The 26,296-nt window shown below is 43.7% G+C and overlaps 1 protein-coding gene across 1 annotated transcript in view; it reads left to right on the forward strand.

The window, feature by feature from the left end:
* KIAA2012 (KIAA2012 ortholog) overlaps positions 1-26,296 on the forward strand; it is a 142,067-nt gene that overhangs the window by 28,097 nt on the left and 87,674 nt on the right. The window contains exons 6-11 of the mRNA XM_025404755.1: positions 781-964; positions 1,590-1,732; positions 4,278-4,446; positions 13,284-13,433; positions 16,932-17,108; positions 20,667-20,777. Coding sequence (XP_025260540.1) covers positions 781-964; positions 1,590-1,732; positions 4,278-4,446; positions 13,284-13,433; positions 16,932-17,108; positions 20,667-20,777 — 934 coding nt within the window. The remainder of the gene's footprint in view (positions 1-780; positions 965-1,589; positions 1,733-4,277; positions 4,447-13,283; positions 13,434-16,931; positions 17,109-20,666; positions 20,778-26,296) is intronic.

Consider the following 26,296-nt stretch of genomic DNA (forward strand, 5'->3'; position numbering starts at 1 on the left):
TGTGTACAAGATAACAATTGTTCAGAGCAACATAGACAATGTCTGCTCCCATCCTGAATAAACTCATTTGACTTACAAGAAGGTCATACACCAAGGAGAAGAGGAAAGGGGGAGAAGAGCCACAGAGTGGAAGGGCAGTGGGGAGAGACCTTTATTTTTGGGGGGTGATAGGGAAGGGACACGATCTTGCTCTGTTGCCCAGGCTGGAGTGCAGAGGCGCTACCACAGCTCACTACAGCCTTGACCTCCTGGGCTCAAGCAATCCTCTTGCCTCAGCCGCCTAAGTAGCTGGGACTACAAGTGTGTGCCACCGTGCCTGGCTAATTTTTTAAATTTTTTTGTAGAGATTGGGTCTTGCCATGTTGCCCAGGCTGGTCTCAAACTCCTGAGCTCAAGCAATCCTCCTCCCTAGGCCTCCCAAAGTGCTAGGATTACAGGTGTGAGCCACTGTGTTCAGCCTGAGAAACATTTCATAATGGATAAAGACACCAATACTAGCACTTCATTTTGATTTTTAATCAAAATTTTGTGATTTTTTTCACAAGATAGCACTATATGTCAGGCATGGCTAAGTATCATTCTTTCTATCAACAACAATAAAATGTTTTATTGTAATAAACAGCATTAGAGAGCTTGCTGTTATAACCTTATTTTTCTTCCCAACCTGCAAAGGAAATTTCATACTTGAAACCACAAGCCTAACCACGAGGGCTGTTAAAGAAACCTGCTCTGCCCTTTACAACAGCCTGTTTACAGGAATGTGTATTTGTCGTTCCCTAGGACACGTCACTAGAGAATCACCTTCGTTTATATGCTTCAAAGGAAAGATACAATGAAAAGACACAGCAAACCTTCAGGAAGGCCTTTGGGCATGGCCACATCGATTACTCTTGTCTCCCAAGTGACAAATCCCACATTACATTCTGTGGAGGCACCTTCCCTAATAGGAAGGCAGATCTCAGCGGTAAGAACCCAAATGTCTTGCTCACTGATCTGGGTAAACCCAGTCATGCAGAGTTCATATAAGGACACTGAAGCATGCCAAACATCACTTCCTTGTGCCACTCACCTTAGAAAATAAAAGCCAGAATCTAGCTGGACATGGGAATGAGACTCTGGCAGGTGCCTCTTTGTCTAGTGCTTAGCTGCATGCATTCGGAAATCACACTTTCTGGGCTCAAGTTACCCCCACTTACAGCTGTGATCTTGGGCATATTAACCAATATTGCTGATGCTCAGTTTTCTCATCTGTAGAATGGGGATAATGATAACCCCATAAGTCTATTGTGTAAATTGAGTTAATGTACATGAAATATCTACATAACTCTTTCCCCATATTTAGAGCTCAATAAATATTAATTATTATCGTTATCGTTCTCTTTACCGCCTGACTCAGCCAGCAAGACCTCAACCCAGATCAGGAGACTAGGGCTTTCTGAACCTCCTCCCGCAAGGCTAGGGCTGTCCCAGCGCCCAAGCACACTCCCTGCCTTTCTCCCCATTAACCACAATATGATAAAGGTCAAAACTCAGCTGTTCATCCCCATACCTGCAATTAATATATTCTCATTCTCATCCTGTTTTTAAAGATAAACAAAGGAATGTGAAACTCCACAAGGCCAGAAGCGGCCACTTGTTACAGGCGCTTCCTGCTGAAAGATGCCTCTTCCCTCCTGTAGCATCTGCCACTGGCTCCGGAGTAATCACCCCTGGGGAAGTGAAGAAGAAAAAGGTTGTGTGTATATGTATGTTTGTGCACGCAGGAGAAAGAGAGAGAGAGGAGGGAAGAGAGAGAGATTAATCCCAATCTAGAAATAAGGTGACTCAGAAGGATGTCTCAGAAGAGAACTGGCATCTCTAGCGTCTGAGCTGACCAGGCGGAGCTGGAATAGAACTGTAGTAATTTACTAAAGATTGAAAATTGTGAAGGGCAAGGAATTTCAGCTGCCACCAATTCTACCTTAAAGCATGTGTTATTACCACACTCCCCGACAGCGACAGAATTCTTTGATTTCTTAAGGGGCAAGGGATTATCTGTAAACGTTTTAAAGGGCAGAATTTGAGTTTGTAAGCAGTAAACCCACTTCAGATTCAAAATGGTGGAGATCTTGAATCCAGCAACAGTTTGGCTCCGCTGAGGGTCTATCACCTTTGAAAATGTAGGGGAAATTTTGCAAGTCTATCCACCTCCTTTGGGAGCCAAATACACCTTCTTTATTAGAGAAGCCCTTGGCTGTCTCTGGTCTGGTCCTGCCTTGCAGTTCTATGTGGGCCTTTCTTCAGTGTTTGGAAGCACCAGTGATGACTGGGGACAAGCAAGGGCCCCAGGATGTTCTGCCCGGAGTAGCCATGGGAACATGAGCAGGTCACTCACACACTCTGAGCACAGTGACTTTATTATATATATTATCTGTGTATACAGATAATAACGTCAACCTTACAGGGCTGGTAGAAAAGATGAAGCACTTTTAGGAAAGTACATTGTATCTGACTGTGATCTACAGTGATGTTGATTAATTGTAGGGATTCGTGTCATCTGAAGTGTTCCTCAAGCAGCCATGGGCACTCCAGGTGGTCCTGCTGCCAGCGAGGGAGGTTGTTTACAGTCTGTTCAAGATTTTCTCAGATTTCCTGTGTCTGAGTTGATCTAAACCTTTCCATCCACACCAGAAGGGCTTCTGTCTTCCCAGGTTCCTTTGGTGCAGGAGTGAACAGCAGGCCTGACCTGCCAGGCTCACCACAGGCCTAAGGAAAGCCCTCAACTTTGCTCCTGGGTCCGCTCAGAACTGAGCCAGGCCCAGAGGAAAGGAGTCTGTTCCCTCCGCCCATGTATGTGGTTTCACAGAGCAAAGCAATATTTTCCACCATACTAAAACTCTGTAAATTTTTAATTAGGGTAAAGAAATTAAATCTTGGCTTGTCAGCCATACCTCACACAAATCATTTGAGTGTCCACATTGATTTCTCAATGCAAACCTTGTCAAACAAAATGCACACGGTCAGTATTCAAAACAGGGCAGTTGGTGTGGGCAGCCGGCACCTGGACAGTGAAGGTCTCCAGGAACATAAAGATCCTATGTGCGTGTGTTTGGTTTATCATTTGCTTAATGTCTCGAAATTATAAATATTACCCTGCAAAGATTTGGTTGAATTTCCTTCCTCAATCAACTCTAAATACACAGGTTGCTTATGTATGCTTCTGATCTTTTTTTTTCTTTTTGAGTACTAAAAAGGAGACACTAGAAGGGTGTCTGACTTCCCAGATTTCTTTGGACCAGGAGCAAACAGCAGGCCTAATGCTTTTCTTTTTCCTCCTATGAAACTGAACTCCTGAAACCAGCACATGTATACATTTCACAGAGCCAAGTTCCTATGTTAAAAGTTGCAAACTAAAAGGAGAAATTTTCAGCAACCTCTGAATAATTAGAAACAGGAGGCTCTACTACCCCCAGTGAATCTCTCATATACACACACACATACACATACACATACACATACACATACACATACACATACACGCACACACACACACTTTTTGGGGGACAGAAAAAAACTGGACAAAATCAGTTGCTGATTCTGCCACACAATGATTCTTTTTCAGCTATGTTCATATTACACAAGCATGAAAAAGCTCCCATTTTTTCTGCTAGTGGCTAGATAAATGCTAATGAGAAGAGAGTCTACTCTCAAAGAAATATGGAAATAATCCTAGTTTCAAACACTATTATAATTGCATATATTAGCTCATTTAATTCTTACAACAACCTTATGATGTAGATAGTATGATTACTCTTATTTTACAGAGGAAGAAACTGTGGCTTAGCATAGATAAGGTCAGCAATCACAAATGCTATTTCCTGCCGCTTCTTAGTGGAAAGCTTGCTCAAACAATGTTCTGTACTTTGCTTTTTCCCTTAACAACATATGCTGAGATTTCTCCCAATCAGTTCAAAGAGATCTCAGATATGTCATATTAGTCTGGCTCAGTTTTTCCAGCTGCAAGAAAAAGAAAGACTATATATCCTCTCAAAGGCTCTTAAACTGAGCATGTTTATAATTCTCAGAGGAATCACAGGCAGGATTAACAGGGGCATATTCTGGATCCCAGGACACCAAGTGGTACCACTGAAGTCAGATACCGGCTCCCAGCTGGATTAGCTTACCTCTCTCAGCAGCTCCGGGTGCAAGAGATACAATAAGAGACAGTATCGTTTGCCCCTGCAGGCAGCAGGGTTTGGACACCTGCCATGTTCGTTTTGTTTTTAAATTTTCTCCAGGCACCAAAGGCTTTGAAATTACCTCCTATCTCAGAAGAACCACCCAGAGTCTTGGAGCCCCTGAAGAGTCAATTTAAAGCCAATGAGCCCCCAACAGAGCTCTTCATCTTCCCAGTGGAGATTCATTACCACATCCAACACCCGCCAAAAGAGAAAGCCCACAGAAGAGGTAGGTCCCAGGTGCATGGGTGCTCCTGAGGGAGAGCCTGGGATGGTGGGGGGGAGAGGGTCCTGCCAATTCTACCTGCTCCTACATCATGGCTGACCTTCCCTATGGTCATCCCCTTCAGAGAATATTTTTTAAAGAAGGAAAAAGGGTAAAATCTAGAAGAAGATCTCTTCTGATCATATTCAATTGGATTTTTAACATATTTGTTATACCCTTCATTAAGGTATAATAAGCAATGCATTTTGTTAAGCTGTGGAAGAGAAAGGAAGACAGGTATATACATAAATAAGTCTAGTGCACCATAGGTGTTATAAAGGGGCAAGAACTTTTCAGGCAGCTTACAAAAAAATCAATGTATAAAACAAGACAACTAAAATTGAAATTGGAAAAAAAAAAAACTAGGTAAAAGGAGTAGAGAAATAGATGTTATCAGACATCTGAGATGAATTCATGGTTTGACGTAAGTACTGGATTTAGCTGAGTTTCCTGGCAGCCAAAGTAAAAATGACACTTGAATCTTTGCATCTCCATTTTATAAAAGAAAGATAAAAGTTCATCCAAAAAGTCATTTTCCTGATTTTGAATTAGGTTATTTTGTAAGGGATGACCTCTATAATCTTTGCCAGGACAGAGATTATGTGCTTCTAAGCAAAGTTCTAAGAGAATATGAGCAAGGGAGATCAATTCCAACTGGCGATGTGGGCTTTTTAGGGGAAGCCTCTGAGTGACGTCTCACCCTGTATCACAAGGAAAAACTCTTTCTGACTTTCCTTTCATTCCATAGTACTCTTGTTTAAGACACATTCTTGCTCCGGGACTTCTCCGGGCCCTTTGAGGCAAAAGGTGTCCTAGTTTTGACAGGAGTCCTAGTTCTGAGTTTTCTAGAAGCTTCAGCTGAGACTGCCACTGGCTTTTTAGAGAGTTTGACTCCTGAGAATCACACAGGCAGCCATTTTGTTCTAAGACTGTTTGGACTGCTCACTGGAAAGAATGCCAAACAGTGGAGCTTAAAAGACCAATTGAAGGGGACATGAAGGAACTTTCTTGGGTGATGAAAATGTTCTCACTCTGGGTTGGTTGTATGGATTATGGGTGTGTCAAAACTCATTGAACTGTACACTTAAGATCTGTGCAATTCACTATATGTGTATTTTACCTTGCCAAAAAAATTACTCAGCTCCCTAAAAAAAAAAAAAAAAAAAAAAAATCAACAACACAGTGTTTTAAAATGCAGGTCTTCTTATTCAGGTGTGGTGAGGCCAACAGATCAGGAGACAGCTGGCAATGAAAAGATTGTTTGTTACTCACAGTTCCCAAGAGGAGGAGGCATGCCACACCATGCAGGGCCACACGGGGGCGCACCAACCTCCAGGAGGCAGAAGGCAGGGAGCACAGGCAAGAGGCCGTATTGTGGTTTTCATAGAAGGAATATAGGCAAGGCAGAGTACGCAATCTAAGCAGATTTAGAATTGTCTAGTTTGAGTAATTCAGCCAGCTCTCTGGCATAGGGGCTGTCCCTTGCTGTCTGGTACTGGTCCTCTGATAATTACAGCAGGCAGATGGTAGCCTGGGAATGTATGAGTTTGATAAAGGAGGTTGTTGGGCATTAGGAACTCTGGGTTGGTGGGGGTGCATATGACAGGTATGTTCCCAGGTGAGTCATTTACTGTCTCTAGGAATTGGCCAGCCCTCGGAGGGACAGTCAGGTCTCAGATGTCAAAACATCAGAATGAAAAGATATACTTGGGAGGTTCCAAGATGGCCAAATAGGAACAGCTCCAGTCTACAGCTCCCAGCGTGAGCGACGCAGAAGACGGGTGATTTCTGCATTTCCAACTGAGGAACGCAGCTCCTCGCCAGCAATGGAACAAAGCTGAATGGAAAATGACTTTGACAAGTTGAGAGAAGAAGGCTTCAGAAGATCGTTAACAACAAACTTCTCCGAGCTGAAGAAGGATGTTCAAACCCATTGCAAAGAAGCTAAAAACCTTGGAAAAAAGATTGGATGAATGGCTAACTAGAATAAACAGTGTAGAGAAGACTTTAAATGACCTGATGGAGCTGAAAACCATGGCACGAGCACTGCGTGATGCATGCACAAGCTTCAGTAGCCGATTTGATCAACTGGAAGAAAGGGTATCAGTGACTGAAGATCAAACGAATGAAATGAAGCAAGAAGAGAAGTCTAGAGAAAAAAGAGTGAAAAGAAATGAACAAAGCCTCCAAGAAATATGGGACTATGTGAAAAGACCAAATCTATGTCTGATTGGTGTACCTGAAAGTGACGGAGAGAATGGAACCAAGCTGGAAAACACTCTGCAGGACATTATCCAGGAGAACTTCCCCAACCTAGCAAGGCAGGCCAAAATTCAAATTCAAAATACAGAGAATGCCACAAAGATACTCCTCAAGAAGAGCAACTCCAAGACACATAATTGTCAGATTCACCAAAGTTGAAATGAAGGAAAAAATGTTAAAGGCAGCCAGAGAGAAAGGTCGGGTTACCCACAAAGCGAAGCCCATCAGACTAACAGCAGAACTCTCAGCAGAAACTCTACAAGCCAGAAGAAAGTGGGGACCAATATTCAATATTCTTAAATTTTTGGCCGGGCGCAGTGGCTCAAGCCTGTAATCCCAGCACTTTGGGAGGCCGAGATGGGCGAATCACGAGGTCAGGAGATCAAGACCATCCTGGCTAACAAGGTGAAACCCCGTCTCTACTAAAAAATACAAAAAACTAGCCGGCGAGGTGGCGGGCGCCTGTAGTCCCAGCTACACGGGAGGCTGAGGCAGGAGAATGGTGTGAACCCGGGAGGCAGAGCTTGCAGTGAGCTGAGATCCGGCCACTGCACTCCTGCCTGGGGCGACAGAGAGAGACCCCGTCTCAAAAAAAAAAAAAAAAATTTCAACCCAGAATTTCATATCCAGCCAAACTAAGCTTCATAAGTGAAGGAGAAATAAAATCCTTTACAGACAAGCAAATGCTGAGAGATTTTGTCACCAGCAGGCCTGCCTTACAAGAGCTCCTGAAGAAAGCACAAAACATGGAAAGGAACAACCAGTACCAACCACTGCAAAAACATGCCAAATTATAAAGACCATCGATGCTAGGAAGAAACTGCATCAACTAACAAGCAAAATAACCAGCTAACGCCAAAATGAGAGGATCAAATTCACACATAACAATATTAACCTTAAATGTAAATGGGCTAAATGCCCCAATTAAAAGACACAGGCTGGCAAATTGGATAAAGAGTCAAGACCCATCAGTGTGCTGTATTCAGGAGACACATCTCACATGCAGAGACACACATAGGCTCAAAATAAAGGGATGGAGGAAGATCTACCAAGCAAATGGAAAACAAAAAAAAGCAGGCGTTGCAATCCTAGTATCTGATAAAACAGACTTTAAACCAACAAAGATCAGAAGAGACAAAGAGGGCCGTTACATAATGGTAAAGGGATCAATTCAACAAGAAGAGCTAACTATCCTAAATATATATGCACCCAATACAGGAGCACCCAGATTCGTAAAGCAAGTCCTTAGAGACCTACAAAGAGACTTAGATTCCCACAAAATAATAATAGCAGACTTTAACACCCCACTGTCAACATTAGATCCACAAGACAAAAAGTTAACCAGGATATTCAGGAATTGAACTCAGCTCTGCACCAAGCAGACCTAATAGACATCTACAGAACTCTCTATCCCAAATCAACAGAATATACATTCTTCTCAGCACCACATCACACTTATTCCAGAATTGACCACATAGTTGGAAGTAAAGCACTCCACAGCAAATGTAAAACAACAGAAATTATAACAAACTGTCTCTCGGACCATAGTGCAATCAAACTAGAATTCAGGATTAAGAAACTCACTCAAAACCACTCAACCACATAGAAACTGAACAACCTGCTCCTGAATGACTACTGGGTACATAATGAAATGAAGACAGAAATAAAGATGTTCTTTGCAACCAATGAGAACAAAGACACAACATACCAGAATCTTTGAGACACATTTAAAGCAATGTGTAGAGGGAAATTTATAGCACTAAATGCCCACAAGAGAAAGCAGGAAAGATCTAAAATTGACATCCTAACATCACAATTAAAAGAACTAGAGAAGCAAGAGCAGACACATTCAAAAGCTAGCAGAAGAAATAACTAAGATCAGAGCAGAACTGAAGGAGATAGAGACACAAAAAAACCCTTCAAAAAATCAATGAATCCAGAAGCCGGTTTTTTGAAAAGATCAACAAAATAGATAGACCACTAGCAAAACTAATAAAGAATAAAAGAAAGAAGAATCAAATAGATGCAATAAAAAATGATAAAGGGAGGCCGGGCGCGGTGGCTCAAGCCTGTAATCCCAGCACTTTGGGAGGCCGAGACGGGTGGATCACGAGGTCAGGAGATCGAGACCATCCTGGCTAACACGGTGAAACCCCGTCTCTACTAAGAAATACAAAAAAACTAGCCGGGCGAGGTGGCGGGCGCCTGTAGCCCCAGCTACTCGGGAGGCTGAGGCCGGAGAATGGCGTGAACCCGGGAGGCGGAGCTTGCAGTGAGCTGAGATCCGGCCACTGCACTCTAGCCTGGGCTACAGAGCCAGACTCCGTCTCAAAAAAAAAAAAAAAAAAAAAAATGATAAAGGGGATATTACCACCAATCCCACAGAAATACAACCTACCATCAGAGAATACTATAAACACCTCTATGCAAATAAACTAGAAAATCTAGAAGAAATGGATAAATTCCTGGACACGTTCACCCTCCTAAGACTAAACCAGGAAGAAGTTGAATTCCTGAATAGACCAATGACAGGCTCTGAAATTGAGGCAATAATTAAGAGCCTACCAACCAAAAAAGTCCAAGACCAGACAGATTCATAGCCGAATTCTACCAGAGGTACAAAGAGGAGCTGGTGCCATTCCTTCTGAAACTATTCCAATCAATAGAAAAAGAGGAAATCCTCCCTAACTCATTGTATGAGGCCAGCATCATCCTGATACCAAAGCTTGGTAGAGACACAACAAAAAAAGAGAATTTTAGACCAGTATCTCTGATGAACATCGATGCAAAAATCCTCAATAAAATACCGGCAAACCGAATCCAGCAGCACATCAAAAAGCTTATCCACCATGATGAAGTTGGCTTCATCCCTGGGATGCAAGGCTGGTTCAACATATGCAAATCAATAAACGTAATCCATCATATAAACAGAACCAAAGACAAAAACCACATGATTATCTCAACAGATTCAGAAAAGGCCTTCGACAAAATTCAACAACCCTTCATGCTAAAACCTCTCAATAAATTAGGTATTGATGGGACATATCTCAAAACAATAAGAGCTATTTATGACAAACCCACAGCCAATATCATACTAAATGGGCAAAAACTGGAAGCATTCCCTTTGAAAACTGGCACAAGACAGGGACACCCTCTCTCACCACTCCTATTCAACATAGTGTTGGAAGTTCTGGCCATGCCAATGAGGCAGGAGAAAGAAAGGCTATTCAACTAGGAAAAGAGGAAGTCATATTGTCCCTGTTTGCAGATGACATGATTGTATATTTAGAAAACCCCATCATCTCAGCCCCAAATCTTCTTAAACTGATAAGCAGCTTCAGCAAAGTCTCAGGATACAAAATCAATGTGCAAAAATCACAAGCATTCCTATACACCAATAACAGACAAACAGAGAGCCAAATCATGAGTGAACTCACATTCACAATTGCTTCAAAGAAAATAAAATACTTAGGAATCCAACTTACAAGGGATGTAAAGGACCTCTTCAAGGAGAATTACAAACCACTGCTCAACAAAATAAAAGAGGACACAAACAAATGGAAGAACTTTCCATGCTCATGGATAGGAAGAATCAATATCATGAAAATGGCCATACTGCCCAAGGTAATTTATGGATTCAATGCCATCCCCATCAAGCTACCAATGACTTTCTTCACAGAATTGGAAAAAACTACTTTAAAGTTCATATGGAACCGAAAAACAGCCCACATTGCCAAGACAATCCTAAGCCAAAAGAGCAAAGCTGGAGGCATTACACTACCTGACTTCAAACCATACTACAAGGCTACAGTAACCAAAACAGCATGGTACTGGTACCAAAACAGAGATATAGACCAATGGAACAGAACAGAGCCCTCAGAAATAATACCACACATCTACAACCATCTGATCTTTGACAAACCTGACAAAAACAAGAAATGGGGAAAGGATTCCCTATTTAATAAATGGTGCTGGGAAAACTGGCTAGCCATATGTAGAAAGCTGAAACTGGATCCCTTCCTTATACCTTAAACAAAAATTAATTCAAGATGGATTAAAGACTTAAATGTCAGATCTAAAACCATAAAAACCCTAGAAGAAAACCTAGGCAATACCATTCAGGCCATAGGCACGGGCAAGGACTTCATGTCTAAAACCCCAAAAGCAATGGCAACAAAAGCCAAAATTGAGAAATGGGATCTAATTAAACTAAAGAGCTTCTGCACAGCAAAGAAACTACCATCAGAGTGAACAGGCAACCTAGAGAATGGGAGAAAATTTTTGCAATCTACCCATCTGACAAAGGGCTAATACCCAGAATCTACAAAGAACTTAAACAAATTTACAAGAAAAAATCAAACAACCCCATCAAAAAGTGGGCGAAGAATATGAACAGACACTTCTCAAAAGAAGACATTTATGCAGCCAACAGACACATGAAAAAAATGCTCATCATCACCGGCCATCAGAGAAATGCAAAGCAAAACCACAATGAGATACCATCTCACACCAGTTAGAATGGCGATCATTAAAAAGTCAGGAAACAACAGGTGCTGGAGAGGATGTGGAGAAATAGGAACACTTTTACACTGTTGGTGGGACTGTAAACTAGTTCAACCATTGTGGAAGACAGTGTGGCGATTCCTCAAGGATCTAGAACTAGAAATACCATTTGACCCAGCCATCCCATTACTGGGTATATACCCAAAGGATTATAAATCATGCTGCTATAAAGACACATGCACACGTATGTTTATTGCGGCACTATTCACAATAGCAAAGACTTGGAACCAACCCAAACGTTTATCAATGATAGACTGGATTAAGAAAATGTGGCACATAAGGCCGGGTGCAGTGGCTCAAGCCTGTAATCCCAGCACTTTGGGAGGCCGAGACGGGCGGATCACGAGGTCAGGAGATTGAGACCATCCTGGCTAACACAGTGAAACCCCGTCTCTACTAAAAAATACAAAAAATTAGCTGGACGAGGTGGCGGGCGTCTGTAGTCCCAGCTACTCGGGAGGCTAAGTTAGGAGAATGGCGTAAACCCGGGAGGTGGAGCTTGCAGTGAGCTGAGATCCGGCCACAGCACTCCAGCCTGGGCAACAGAGCGAGACTCCATCTCAAAAAAAAAAAAAAAAGTGGCACATATACACCATGGAATACTATGCAGCCATAAAAAAGGATGAGTTCATGTCCTTTGTAGGGACATGGATGAAGCTGGAAACCATCATTCTGAGCAAACTATCGCAAGGACAGAAAACCAAACACCGTATGTTCTCACTCATAGGTGGGAATTGAACAATGAGAGCATTTGGACACAGGGTAGGGAACACCACATACCAGGGCCTGTCATGGGGTGAGGGGAGAGGGGAGGGATAGCATTAGGAGATATACCTAATGTGAAAGACAAGTTAAGGGGTGCAGCATACCAACATGGGGCACATGTATACATATGTAACAAATGTGCATGTTGTGCACATGTACCCTAGAACTTAAAGTATAATTTTATATATATATATATATATATATACACACACACACACACACACACACTTAATAAAAAGAGACAAGACTATTCACAAGATTGGGTTCGATCTTATTATTTTCCATGATGACCCTGATAGGAAGGTGAGAAAAACCACCAGGCCATCATGAACCAGATTCTTAAAACCAGATGCACCGAGCTTGCCAACACACTGACAATGCAACATAGGAATCGGGTACAAAGAAAGTGAATTCATGGAGTTCTTCCCTCATTTACATGTCATGAGGACCCTCCTTTAAAAGCATCAGAAGCCTAACTCAAAATGTGTTAAGCTAAAAGAAAGGAAAGGGGAAAAAGGAAGGAAAGACAGAAGGAAGGAAGAAAGGGAGAGAGGGAAAGAAGGAAAAGGAAAGAAGGAAGGAAGGAAGGGAAGAAAGGAAGGAAGGGAAGAAAGGAAGGAAGGAAGGAAGGGAAGAAGGGAAGGGAGGGAGGGAGAGAGGGAAGGAAGGAGGAAGGAAAGAGGGAAGCGAAGGGAGGGGAGAGGATGAAAGGAAAGGAGGAAGGAAGGAAGGAAGGAAAGAAAGAAGGAATTGGTTCATGCAAGAATCAGGTAACTGCAGGAGCAGCTGAATCCAGGCCTCGGAAAATGTGTGCGCAGTACTTGTCTCTCAACCCTGTTAGCCTTTCCTCTCAAGCAGGCTCTTACCATGAGGTGATAAAGACGTCTTCCTGCAATTCCCTGCCAATCTCCTTCCTGTTAACCTCTATAGAAAGGATATGCCTCTTAAAAGCTCTTGCAAAGCGCAGAAATCACCCGTGATTGACCGGACTAGGGTCATGTGCCCACCTCAGAACCAATCTCTCTGGCCAAGGCAATGAGGTACTCCCATGCCAGGCTTCAGTTCCATGCCCCTCTCTGGAATCAGCAAATGGACACTGCTCCAACCAAACCACATGGTGTGAGCAAGGAAGGCATAGGTCCCCAAAAGAAGAGACATTAGGCAAAAACAACAGACCTCTGCTACAACTCAGCCTCCTCTTTGTCTCCTAGGTGCTCCACACCCTAAGTCAGAACCAGAAAGAAGCGAAGAAGCCAGGCCTGTGTGGAAACCGCCCCTAAAGCCTGTGTCCTTAGAAACGCCACGGGAGTTAACGGTGCATCTCCCAGTGGATGCGGGCAGGGACACACTCTCACCTCAAGGTAGCTCCTCCCTCCCTCCAGCATCCCTCGGGAACCTCACTCTGAAGGGAAGCAAGGCAAGACACACAATGGTCCACGGCCAAGAAAAAGGAGGCTGGAAGGAAGACTCGTTCACTGGCAACCACTGGAAGATGGCCTTTGTGCAGGCAGGAGCTGCCTTCACCAAAGTGCTGCACTAAAACTAACAGTGTCCAGTTCACCAGTTACCTACTCCCTAACTCATCCCACTACTAGTTTCTGGTTGCAGATGTAGAAAGGCATCAAACTTCCTGAAAGTTTGCTGCATGCCTGACAGTTTATCCTGTATTTTTAAACAATGAAATTTCATCTCTAATCTGTTTATAAATAGGTATTTATTCATTAAAAAGTCCATAATATCAGTGGGGTGTGGTGGCTCATGCCTATAATCCCAGCACTTTGGGAGGCTGAGGTGGGTGGGGATCACTTGAGGTCAGGAGTTTGCCAGCCTGACCAATGTGGCGAAACCCCATCTCTACTAAAAGTACAAAAAGTTAGCCAGGCGTGGCGGTGCACACCTGTAATCCCCGCTACTCAGGTGGCTGAGGCACAAGAATCACTTGAACCCAGGAGGCAGAGGTTGCAGGGAGCTGAGATTGTGCCACTGCACTCCAGCCTGGGTGACAGAGCAAGATCCTGTCTGGAAAAAAAAAAAAAAAAAATCCATAATATTGATAAAAGTCTTCACTCCAATTTCCATGACATGTGGACATTTGAAAATATACACATGGGTGCATCTAAGTGTTTGTGTTTATGTGTTGGATAGGTCAGAAGTAACAGGCCATACTTAGAAAGCTCCCCATTTTCAGAAAGCTGAGCCTCCTTTCCAAAAGGCATGTGCAAGATGACAGTATCACAGATGTCAAGTGACCTCTGCTGCTGGTATCAGAAATAGGAAGATGCACATTAATGTGTTTGGAGTTCTTCCTCTGTGCCAGGCACTGTTCTTAGTTTTTAACATGTATTCTCTTAGGTACTCCTCACAGCAATCCTCTCCTCCTTTTACAGATCAGAAAACAGAAGCCCTGAGAGATAAGTAGTATGTTTGAGGTCACATAACTATAAGTGGCCTCTCTAGGATTGGAGCTCAGGGCTTCCAGTGCCAGAATCCATATTCTTACTCATTATACTACATTTCCTTTCAGAATAAGCCCAACATAGTGATTTTCTAACTAATACCAAAAAAAAAAAAGAATAAAAGAATAAACCAAACAATGAACCTAGATCAGGACGTCCTCGAAACATTTAGAGAATGTCCTTTGATTATTGAGGCAGAGGCTTATTTGGTCTATCTCTTAGGTGGGAGTTAATGATCCTAAAGACTTTAATGTTTCCTTTTTTAAAAAAAATCCAAATATGGGCAGGGATCACCCTGCAAATAGAGAAAAAAGCACCTTTCTGCTTATGGGCCACAATGCGAGGTGCACAGCTGGAGCCATGAGACAAAGGACACCAGTGATTTTCATCTTCCGTAGTGTTCATTTTGCACTGCCCTGTACTTGTGTTGAGCTGCCATGTCCACCAGGAACTGAGTGCCAGAACTTGTCCCTCCTCTGCTACTCTGCCAGGAAGAAACTGGTTTAAGAAGCCCCTTGGTATAAATTATGCATGCGACCGAACCTGGGAGTAGATGCAGAAAGAAAGGGACCTAAAGAGGCAGTTTCGGCCAGGCGCGGTGGCTCACACCTGTAATCCCAGCACTTCGGGAGGCCAAGGTGGCAGATCACCAGAGGTCGGGAGTTCGAGACCAGCCTGACCAACATGGTGAAACCCCATCTCAACTAAAAATACAAAAATTAGCTGGGTGTAGTGGCACACACCTGTAATCCCAGCTATTCTGGAGACTGAGGCACAAGAATTGTTTGAATCCAGGAGACGGAGGTTGCAGTGAGCCAAGATCATGCCACTGAACTCCAGCCTGGGTGACAGAGAGAGGCTCTGTCTAAAAAACAACCACAACAACAACAACAAAGAGGCAGTTCATCATGGCAGTCGTCACACAGAGGCCCCTGCTGCATGGGCATGTTGATGCTGAGTGGGACTGCTCCATTGCCACAGAGGCGGCACATGCATCCACACATATGTATATTTTTTATTTTATTGCTTAACCACCTGAGAGTAAGTTGCAGACATTGTACCGTTTATCCCTTATCAGCACGTATCCCCTAAGTCCAGGAATATTCTCCCTCCTAGCCACATACGATTACCACACTCAAGAAAGCAAACACTGATATAATAGTACTTTCTAATTTCTAATTCATAGTCACATTTCTCTATTTATACTAATAATGTTCCTTTATTATAGCTTTTTTCAACCTAGAATTCAACTCAGGATCATGCATTACATTTAGTGGTCCCACTCGATAGAATCTTTTCATCGAGAAGAGTCCCCCAGTCTTGTTTTTCATGATATTGACATTTTTTAAGAAGACAGGCCAGTTGCTTTGCAGAATTACCTTCAATTTGGATTTTTCTATTTCCTCATAATGAGATTCAGATCAAACCTTTTTGGCAGGAATATCACAGAGATGACGTTGTGTCTTTCTCGGCCCATCATATCAAGGGTTATAAAATGTCAGTGTCTTCCATTGCAGGTGATGTTAAATTTCATTATTTGGTTAAAGGTGATGTCTGCCCCATTTTTCCATTGTAAAGACACTTTGCCTCTTTTTAATGAATTAGTAGTCTGTGATCATTTGAGACCACATGAAGCCAATTTTTAAACCCAAATATTAATAGCAACTATTGTTTTAAATGTGAAATAAAGACCACTGCCTCTGAAAGAGGCGAAGCCAAGGCCTCAGTCACTTGGGTTCCTGTGTTTCCTGCTTCCTAGAGCAGGCCCTGTTGGTGTTGAGAAGAGAAAATGGAGGCAGAGGGTAGGGTATGCTTTATGGAATGCTACTGTCAATCCTGATGCCCTTTGACTTCCATCTGGAAGGTAGCACTTTTTATTTAACCCTGACGAAGGAATGCGATCATTGACTCTGCCTAGCAAAACTACTTTGTGGTCAGAAATCTGTATCCAATAATCTCATCAGCTCTAAAGCTGGGATCTCTCTAGTCAGAGCCTTGGGACTGAGGGTGGAAGGAGTTTGCACCCTCTCCAGTCCTCCTCCCATCTCAGGATTTCATCCACAAGATGGGAATAAAAACAACCACCACTCAGTTCCTCCCAGTTCTTGGCAATTTTCCAAATGAACAGCCACGATTCTAGTCAAGAGTCATGTCATTTTGGCCATGGGAGATATCAGGTCCCTGCTGCTTAGCAGGACTGGAAAAGAGGGACAAACCTGAGAATGAGTAGAATAAACCATCCTAACACCAGGACGGTTTCTTCCTTCTAGCCACAATACAATTACCCGTTCTTCATAGCAGTCTTCACACAGAGGTCCTTTAACCACATTAGAAGAGAGCCTCCTTCTCCTTCCTGCTGATTCTGGTTTCTCACACAGGCTTCTTCCCCTTTTGTTTTAAAAGATGATGATGCCCCGCCCCACGATGCGGCCCCACCATTGGATCTTCTACCCCCGATTAAAGGGAAAAAAAGTCCCGAGAGCCAGAATGGCCTGGATAGCCCCAGGACATCAGGCCGCAGCAGCCCCCCATGTCTCCCGCACATGAGAGCGTCCAGGAGGGCACTGCCAGCAGCTCAAGGTAACCATTCCCAGGGTGCATAGATGCCCCCCACTGGCTGGTATGTGGCTCATTTCCAGGACCGTGTGGCTGCTGTGATGTAAGTTTTCTGAAAGGCACTCCATTGAAAAGGGGTAATTGACACAGTTTCTGATGATGTCAGTGGGATTAATGTTCCCCATGCATATTCCTAAAGGGTCAGTACATGTTTTAAGGGTTTGCTGCACCGACATGCACTGCCACGCTGTTTGGTGCTTTCCTCACTCCTGGCAGCAGCATTTGATGACACAGCTCCCTGCGCTCCTGGGGGAGACACACTACTGGATTTACCAGGCACACTCCAAACTGAGCCATAACCCTTGCCCCCTGAGGCAAGAGAGCCCGATGAGCCTGCCAACAGAAGAGTCCCCAGACAGAAGTCAACTCCAGCCCAGGGCAGAGCCTGTTCACAGAGACGAAAGGACCCTGATTCCTAGGGAAGGGTGAGGCAGGGCAAGGCCATTCCCTCTAGGTTTTAGCCTTACTTAAAGTGCTTATCCTTAAGGAGCTAATAGTCAAGGAGGGGACTAAGATGCTTATACAGAGCAATAATGCAAGGACAGTGCAAGAGCAGCTCCCCTGGGGCTTCCATCTAAAGGTAGCTCATAGAGCAAAAATTGCCTAGAGTCCAAGTTACCCCGGAAAATCCCTGGGAAGGTGCCACACTGGAGACTGACAGACCATTTTCAGGAACGTGTGGTCCAGGCAGCTGTTTCTCCTTCGTTGAAGGCTTGGACTGCTTTCTCAGTTTGAGCAGCAGATGAAGGAGATGACATGTGTTTGGGGGACAGATTGTATAAAGAAAGAGGTACCTCTGTCAACAGCAGAATCACACTCAGGGCTGCGAGAAACTCACACTTTGAGAGGCATATGGGAACAGAGAGCCATCATGGAGGCAACAGATTTCACATCTTTCATTTCATGCTCACTCAGGGACAGAATGCCTCAGTATTTAAATCAGTCTCGCTTGCTCTCTCTCTCTCCCCCTGCCCAGCACACCCCCCTCTCATTCTCTCCCCAGAGCGTATGTAATTGAATTCTTTAAGCATAAATTAAATCCACAGATTAATAGTTTCATTCTGTGTTTGCAGCTTCTGTTTCAGGCTGAGATGGTCAAAATTAAATCCCTTCCTTCCCCGCAACACTCTCTCTACCCCTAGAGACACTGTTTTCACCTAGAAACCATTCCAAGGTTGGAACCTCTCTTTCACAAACCACTCCCCTTTATACTTGTGTGGCAGCAATGCTCCTTTAATTCTGATGCAAATGAACCAAACTTAGTGTATTGTTATGTCCCCACCTGGGGCCTTCCTAGGAAGTTGCATGGCCTGGGACAAATCACAGCAAATGGATACTCACACCTACTTTAGACATCCTTATAAAGGGAGAATCTGATTAGAATAAAATACCAGTGGCCAGGTGCTGTGGTTCATGCCTATAATACCAGCACTTTGGGAGGCCGAGGTGGGCGGATCACAAGGTCAGGAGTTCGAGACCAGCTTGTGCAACAAGGTGAAACTCTATCTCTACTTTTTAGTAGAGATATTTTGTATTTTTATACAAAAAAAAAAAATTAGCCAGGCATGGTGGTGCACATCTGTGATTCCAGCTACTCAGGAGGCTGAGGCAGGAGAATCACTTGAACCTAGGAGGCAGAGGTTGCAGTGAGCCGAGATAGCACCATTGCACTCCAGCCTGGGCAACAAAGCAAGACTCTGTCTCAAAAAAAAAAAAAAAAGAATAGAATGCCCAGACCAGGACTGGGACAAGAGAGCAGCCTGAAGCCTCAAGTGTGTGTGTTGGGTGTGTGCATGTGTGTAAGTGAATGTGTGTGGGATGTGTGCTTATATGCCCATGTAAGTACATGTGTGTGCTTGTGTGCATGCATGTCGTTGTGCACATCTACATAGGCATGGCTGCATGTGCATGTATATATCTATATATTCAGTCTTGTGAATGTATGTGTGTCATATGCTCATGTATGTCACTGTTCATGTGTATGGGGGTGTGTGTGCATGCCCTGTGAGAGTGTGAATATGTCAGTGTGTGTTTGTAAGTGTGCATGTGTACGTGTGTGCTCCTTAGCATCCCCTCTAGCGGGTGGCCTGCTAGTCCAGGTAGCTGGACTCCTGGCCCCTTTGTCTTGGAGATGGGGAAGGTAAGTATAGTATAATATGAATAAATTTGGTCTTTGTCCCTGGTTTCTATTACTAAGCTAAAACTCTTGGAATTTTCTGAATGATAGTAGTATCTTTTGTTATTCATAATGAGCCCCTTTGAAAACACCTGAGTTTATGCTAATGAGGTGACATAGGATAAGGCCCCTAGGTAGCCTCATGATGGGGCCAGCGACCAGAAGGACCAAGCCCAGAAGGACCAAGCGATAAGAGGATTAGAGGGTTGGAGTTTCCAGCCACAACCTCCAGGAAAGGGGAGGGGACACTGCAGATCAAGCTCTTTATTAGCTGTTGACCACGGGTTGATAAGCTTCAGTGTTGCTGAGTGTGTCTAGGTGGGAGGGCAGCAGGCCCAGGGAGGGTACGGAAGCTCGGCACATCCTCGCCCATCTCTTCATCTGGCTGTTCGCATCCTTTCTAATGTCCTTTATAAATAAGCCAGAAAATGTAAGTAAGTGTTTCCCTGAGTTCTGTGAGCTGTCCTACCAAACTGTTGAACCCAAGGAGAGGGAGGATTGTGGGAGGCCCAATTTAGAGCCGGTCAGTCAGAAGTATAGGTCACGATCTGGGACTTGCAATTGGCATCTGAAGTGGAGGGGGCGGCAATCTTGTGGACTGAGCCCTACCCTGTGGGATCTGACACCATCTCCCGGTAGAGAGTGTCAGAACTGAATTAAATTATAGGACGACCAGTTGGTATCTGCTGGAGAATTGTTTGGTATGGGGGAAACCTCACAATCTAGTCCCAGGAGTATTCTGGGTTGAGCATTGAGATTCAAGTGGGGAATAAATGACTTCTTTTTTACTTTTACAGTCAGGTTATAAAAAATACCTTCAATCTTTCTAAGTAGCTAGGGAGACACAGCATCCTTTTCCTTCACCTGAGCCCCTGGCATCACCAAGCCATCCCAGTATTTCATCTAGAGGTTATGGCTGTGTATGCTGAGTACTGCACAGGACATCTGACGGAGGCGGACAGCAGAGGCAGGAAGCAGGAAGTCCTGTTCCCAGGGGCTGGGCTGCTGCACACGGCTGAAGGAAGGGACTCCCTTTCCTTCACAGAGTGCCCACGCTTGCTTAGCCCTGCCCGTGAGGTAGCCAGGCTCTCCCGAAGGCATGATGTAGGCGAGTGGCAGCCCCTCCCTGTTCATCCCACCTTGACCCCCAGAAGGCAGAGCCTGAAGAATAGCCCCGCTTTGCTGAGTCCCAGGAACAGGCTCCCACTATACTCTGGCGGGCACCTGAGCCCACGTGCATCTACAGGTGTGTGCCCACAGGGGACTAGAGGAACATGGCCCAGGTTCAGTCTGTCTCCCTCACCAACATGGTGTTGACACTGCCCATGCTTGTGCTTATTTTCAAGAAGATTCCAGCGACCCCACCCTGGGACACTTCTTGCTGGGTCCAGATGGAGAAGAAGTCTGCCTGTCCCTCCCAGGGCAGACCCAAACCGAGGCGCTTCCATCGGGTAAAGGTAAGCTCACACACTCCAGGGCAGCCTGGTTTTTTTTTTCAAAGGGGAAGATGTTACCTGCAGCTTCCAAATTTTCCCAAGAGCAGAGACATCATTAAAAACAGATGCAAGTCAGCCAGTTTCTCCCCTTTCACCGACACAGAGGTGCTTCTGTAGCTCAGACACAATGATCCAATGTTTGCACAACAAGTTTACTCTTGCTGGAGCATTTGGAGAGAGAAGTTCCAGTGGAATGGCTTGGAAGAGGTCTAATGTGCCACGCTGATGCCTTGATGAGAATGATAAAGTCCTTTTGGTATTTGCCCAAACTAAACACTGCCTTTTCTCTTCTTTCCAACCACCCTGCAGAGGTGGAGGCGGCTAATTGGTAATCCAATCAGGTATCCTTGTTATGAGCATTGGTTCATCCCTGTGAATCATCTGGCTCCTGACAGATAGCAAGGCAGTTTCCAAAAACCCTTCTGGCATGTTCACTTTTTAGAAAAGAGATGCTGCCTCTGGGCAATAGCCATTTTGCAAAGGAAAAAAGAAATGAAGTCAGAGGGTGATGAGCATCAACCACCCAGAAACCACTGTGATGTGTATGCATGAGTCTGCAGCCAGCAGGCCCCTTGATGTGGGAGATTAAAAGCTGCACTCATTTGGGGGGTTATGTCATGACTGGCTCAATAAAAAGAGCACGGATTCAGAGCTAGGAGATTTGAGGAGCTCTGGCCTCGCCTCTAAGTTGCCAGATGACTTTGAGTCAGTCCCTCATCCTCCCTGTATCCAAGGTTCCTCCACCAAAATGAGAGGATTCATTCCTCCTCTGAGAAATTCCTTGACCATTGCTGCATTTTACATCTGTGTCCGCCGCTATTGGAGCAGCCACCTAGTATATGGATTTCCAGAAAGTAGAATGTATTTGATTCCAAATTCAGCATCAAAGAACTTCCATCAGCAGTTGGTTTATACCAGGATATGAGTACAAAAATATCTTGGTTCTGAATTGGTGGAAGCAGGAGTTAGACAGGTGGAGGCCGCTGTCAGCATGACACAGCTGGTGCAGCAGCTGGAAAGCAAATATGATTCTGTTCACCTGCTGCACATTTGTCCGCTCTGTTCCAGGAGAGATAGTTCCCCTTTTTGGCACAGCGAAAGCTAGAAGCAGAAAAGGAAATATTTAGGCTGTAAGTTTATTGTCACCATTGTCAATATGATGCTTCAATCATTTCAGTATTCTTGGCACCTAGCATAGTCCCTGACATATACATAGAAGGATCACAATAAATGTTTACTGAAATTTTTTGAAAAATATTTCAATAATTTCCATGACATGGAGAAAGAAAAAGATGAAACTTATGCTGATAAATGAAGACTTGCCAGTCCCACAGACGGTATATTTAATCCTACTTGCCTCTCAAACCTAAAGGCATTCACTGCATGCTTATTGAATGAATGAATGAATGAATGAATGAATGAATGAGTTAGCCACTGACCTTTCTCAAGCCTTTCCTCCATGGGCAGTTGGTTGACCTTCAGTCTTGATGGTAACAGGATGTTGCCCAAGAAGGTGGTGAAAGATCTTAAACCCACATCTTCCTTATAAGGGTCTGACTTTCTAAGAGTATGTATTAATGAGCAAAGATTTTTTTGGTTTGGGCTTTTTTTTTTTTTTTTTTTTGGTTTGGTTTGGTTTGGGAGACAGTATACTGAAAAAACTTTCTCCTCTCACAAAATATTAGGTTGGTGCAAAAGTAATCGCGGTTTTGCCATTACTTTTAATTGCAAAAACCTCAATTACTTTTGCACCAACCTATAATTGCTCCAACCACACCAAACTCTGTGCAGATCAGTTTGTTCAAAACCATCTTAATCATTGTCTCCACCCTCCCCTCCAGCCTCATCTTCTACTATATTCCAGCCCACCCCTTGCTCATCTCTTTGATGGCCTAAAAATTCAGTCTTCATTCTTTTCTTTCCAAACTTTTGCTCAAGTTGCCCCCAAATATTTAGAACAGCTTTAAGTTCATCTTTTCTGGAACATTTTCCTTAATAAATCCACCTCATTGCACACAACTGCCTAGATGTAGCCTCAGCCCCATTCCTCTCTCTCTGTCTCAATCCTGCTTTTGTGATTATTGTATTTATCTGTATCTGTTTTCTGTTTAGCTCCCAATATATGAGTCCTAGAGAACGTCTCATCTCCATCATATGTCCAAGAAAAGCTTGTTGATTGACTGAATACCCCAGGTGCCACAAAGGAAAGTTCTTTAGAGATCATAGTTGTTGTTGGTCTTTTTTTTTTTTTTTTTTAAATTAAAAAAAAAAAACTCTTGAGTAAAGGAAGGAATATGATCTGTCTGATCTTTCTGAGACTTCCAGGCTCTGTCAACAACTATTTGGAAATAAATTCTTAGGCAATTAGATCATGATATCTTGCTTTCAGACAGCATAGGGAAATGAATATAAACTTTCAGAAGGAAAAAAAAAAAAAAAAGATGTGAAGACTAGAGCTGGAATTTGACCCTTTTGGTCATGTTGGGATATTGCAACATTTAGAAAATTGAAAGTCTTGAGAAAGGAAAAGTTAACTTGGAAGGATACAAGTCAAACCACTGGATATGCCCTCCGAATTGCTTATCCTTGATTCAAATCCTTCATGTACTTCCCTAGTCACAGTGCCAGCAATAGAAGTTTTCTCTCAGAAGTTCTTTTATTCAGAAGTTTTTTTTACAAAGAAGTTCAAGGATGTTTATGCCAGTGATTCAGGTTGGACATCAAGTCCCATGTAAATTTAAATTCCTGGTCTCTTTCAGAGTTTCTGTTTAGTATTTGTTCTTGTTCTAAATGCATTTTTACCCTCAGAAAATGTTTTTTGGGTGTTTTTTGTATTTTTAGACAGGGTCTTGCTCTGTCACACAGGCTACAGTACAGTGGTGCAATCATGGCTCACTGCAGTCTCAAACTCCTGGGTTCAAGCTATCCTCCCACCTCAGCTTCCAAATAGCTGGGGCTACAGACACGAGCCACCATGCCCGACTTTTTCTTTGTTGAGACGGGGTCTCCCTATGTTGCCCAGGCTGGTCTCAAACTCCTAGACTCAAGCAATCCTCCCACCTAGGTCTCTCAAAGTGCTGGGATACAGGCATGAGCCACTGCACCCAGCCTTTCTTGATTGTTTGTTTGTTGTTGTTGTCGTTTGTCATTTAATTAGCATCCTTCCCCCTTGCAACTCTTTCATAGTATGGTGGTTTTAAAATATATCCGCAAATTCTTTGACACTTTCCCCTTCAAAAGGGAAAAACTAACTCTTCTCCCCTTGAGTGTGAGTGGGATATGATGGCTCACTTCTAAGTAAAGATAGACTATGGCAGAATTGATGGTATGTGACTTCTGAGACTGGGGTCATAAAAGGCACCAAGGCTTCCTCCTTGCTCGCTCTGTCTTGGATTACTCACTCTGGGGAAAGCCACCCACCATGTCTGTGATGAGGCCATTCAAGCAGCCTATGGCAAGCAGTCCACGTGGCAAGGAACAGAAGCCCCCTGCCAACAGCCAGAATGAACTTCCCAGGCTTGTGTGGGAGATGCCTTGAGAGGAGATTCTCCAGCCCCAGTCAAGTCTTCAGATGACTGCATCCCTGGCTGACATTGTGTCTGTGACCTAATGAAAGGCTGCCCCAGAACCACACACCTAAGCCACTCCAAGATTCCCACAGAAACTGAGACATAACAAAGGTTTATTGTTTTAGGTTTCAGGATCATTTGTTTTGCAGTAATAGGTAACTAGTATTCTAGATAACTAGTATTCTTGGTGTCATTTTGTGATGGTCTGTGATTTGGTTGACAGAAAGGTGAGTCTAAGAATATCCCAGCTGGTCTCAAAACACTGATCATTTAGGGGTAAAACACAGGCTAAGTGATTCACTTTCTCTGTTCTCCCCATTTTTCCTTTGTGATAAGTTGGTTGTGGGACCCCATGAGTAAAAGAATCCTTCCATGTTGGTTGGGTACTGTTTAAATTATGATTTTCCTTAAGTAGCCCATCTCTTAGTAGCTGTTACCTTATTGATGATGCCGAGAGATGTAAGGGATGATAATTAATTTCGATAAAGCCATATGAGGAAGAAAAAAAAACTCTGGTTTTATTCCCACCTGTACTGCCCAGGATTTCTGTGATCACAGGCAAATAACTTCATTGCCTTGGACCTCAGCTTCCTCATATGGAAAAAGAGGAGTTGGTATCAGATTCAGTCCTCACAGCACATGTCCCATCAAACTCCAATTCCTCAGAAGGTTAACAGGCATTGTGTAAAAAGGAAAGGTTCTAGGGCCAGATACATTTGGAAACCAGTGGACCAAAATTAAGCAGATCCCTTACCGCAGGACTTCCTAGAGCCTCCAATACGCTGATGTGCACCATGGTTCTTCAGGATGGGCATATGCACTGTTTCCCAAATTTATTTGATCACTGAATGCCTTTGTTTTTGGTAAAGCATCATGTGGATCTAAAAAGTTTTTGGCAAACTTTGGAAAATGCTAAACTGATAATTTCTAAGGTTCTTCTAACATGGTGTGTTTCTAAATATGCCCCTTTCCCCAAGGAGACTCTCTCAGTGGAGCAGTTCTTTTGTCTAAATCCTGAAACAGGATTTCAGCCATTCAATCATTTGTGACTATTATTGTTTTTATTCTCTAAACATCAATTCTGAATCATAGGGTCCACAATCCATCCATCTCTGGATAGGAAGAAATACAGGAAGATAGGAGCCCCACGTGGTTATAGTGTTTTTCATAACACTTTTCAGTGTTTTTCATAACCCTCATGAGAAATAATGTTGGCAGATGTTACCAGTACTAGCAATCTCAGGTCAAATGTTTGAATAAGGGAAAATGTGGCTAGATATGGTCTCTGGGCACCCAGCGTTTCCTTCCAGTGGGCCTTCCTGTACTACACAGGCTAGAAGGCTAAAAACTACATTTCCCAGATAACCTCTGCAGCTAGGGGGCTGGATGCAAATTGTGTTCTGCCAATTAGATGTGCTTGCATGAGATTTGGAGGGCAGAAGTGAGGCAGAAGCATCAAAGCTTTGGACACTAAACTCATGAAGACTGAGCATAAGAGGCAGTTACTCTATAGTAACTCTGTTTCTTCTTTAAAATATCCGGGCAGTTTCTGTTCTGGGCTGAACCCTGACTAAAAAGCTCTCCTTACAAAAATTACAGGAGATTCCCATCAGGCTTGGCATGGGGCTAAGTTAGGTCTATCACATGTACCACAGTGTTGAGTGGGTGTAGAAGGGCAGGCTGTGATAGCTGTGCTTGTCCCAGCCTTCAGAAGGAAGCAGGTTCTTTCCCTCACTGTAGTGATACCAGCAAAGCCTCACAGCCCACTCTGGAAGGTGTCCTGATAGCCACCAGTAGAGAGCTGCTAAAACACAGTAGGGACTCTCCTTCATTTCCTTTGACAAAAACCTCTTGTGATTCCTAGAAACACAAAGACTTCCCTACCTCACAGGTAGCTGAAAAGGTGGCATT

The sequence above is a fragment of the Theropithecus gelada genome, chromosome 12, assembly GCF_003255815.1.
Source record: "Theropithecus gelada isolate Dixy chromosome 12, Tgel_1.0, whole genome shotgun sequence".
In the NCBI taxonomy this organism is placed as follows: domain Eukaryota; kingdom Metazoa; phylum Chordata; class Mammalia; order Primates; family Cercopithecidae; genus Theropithecus; species Theropithecus gelada.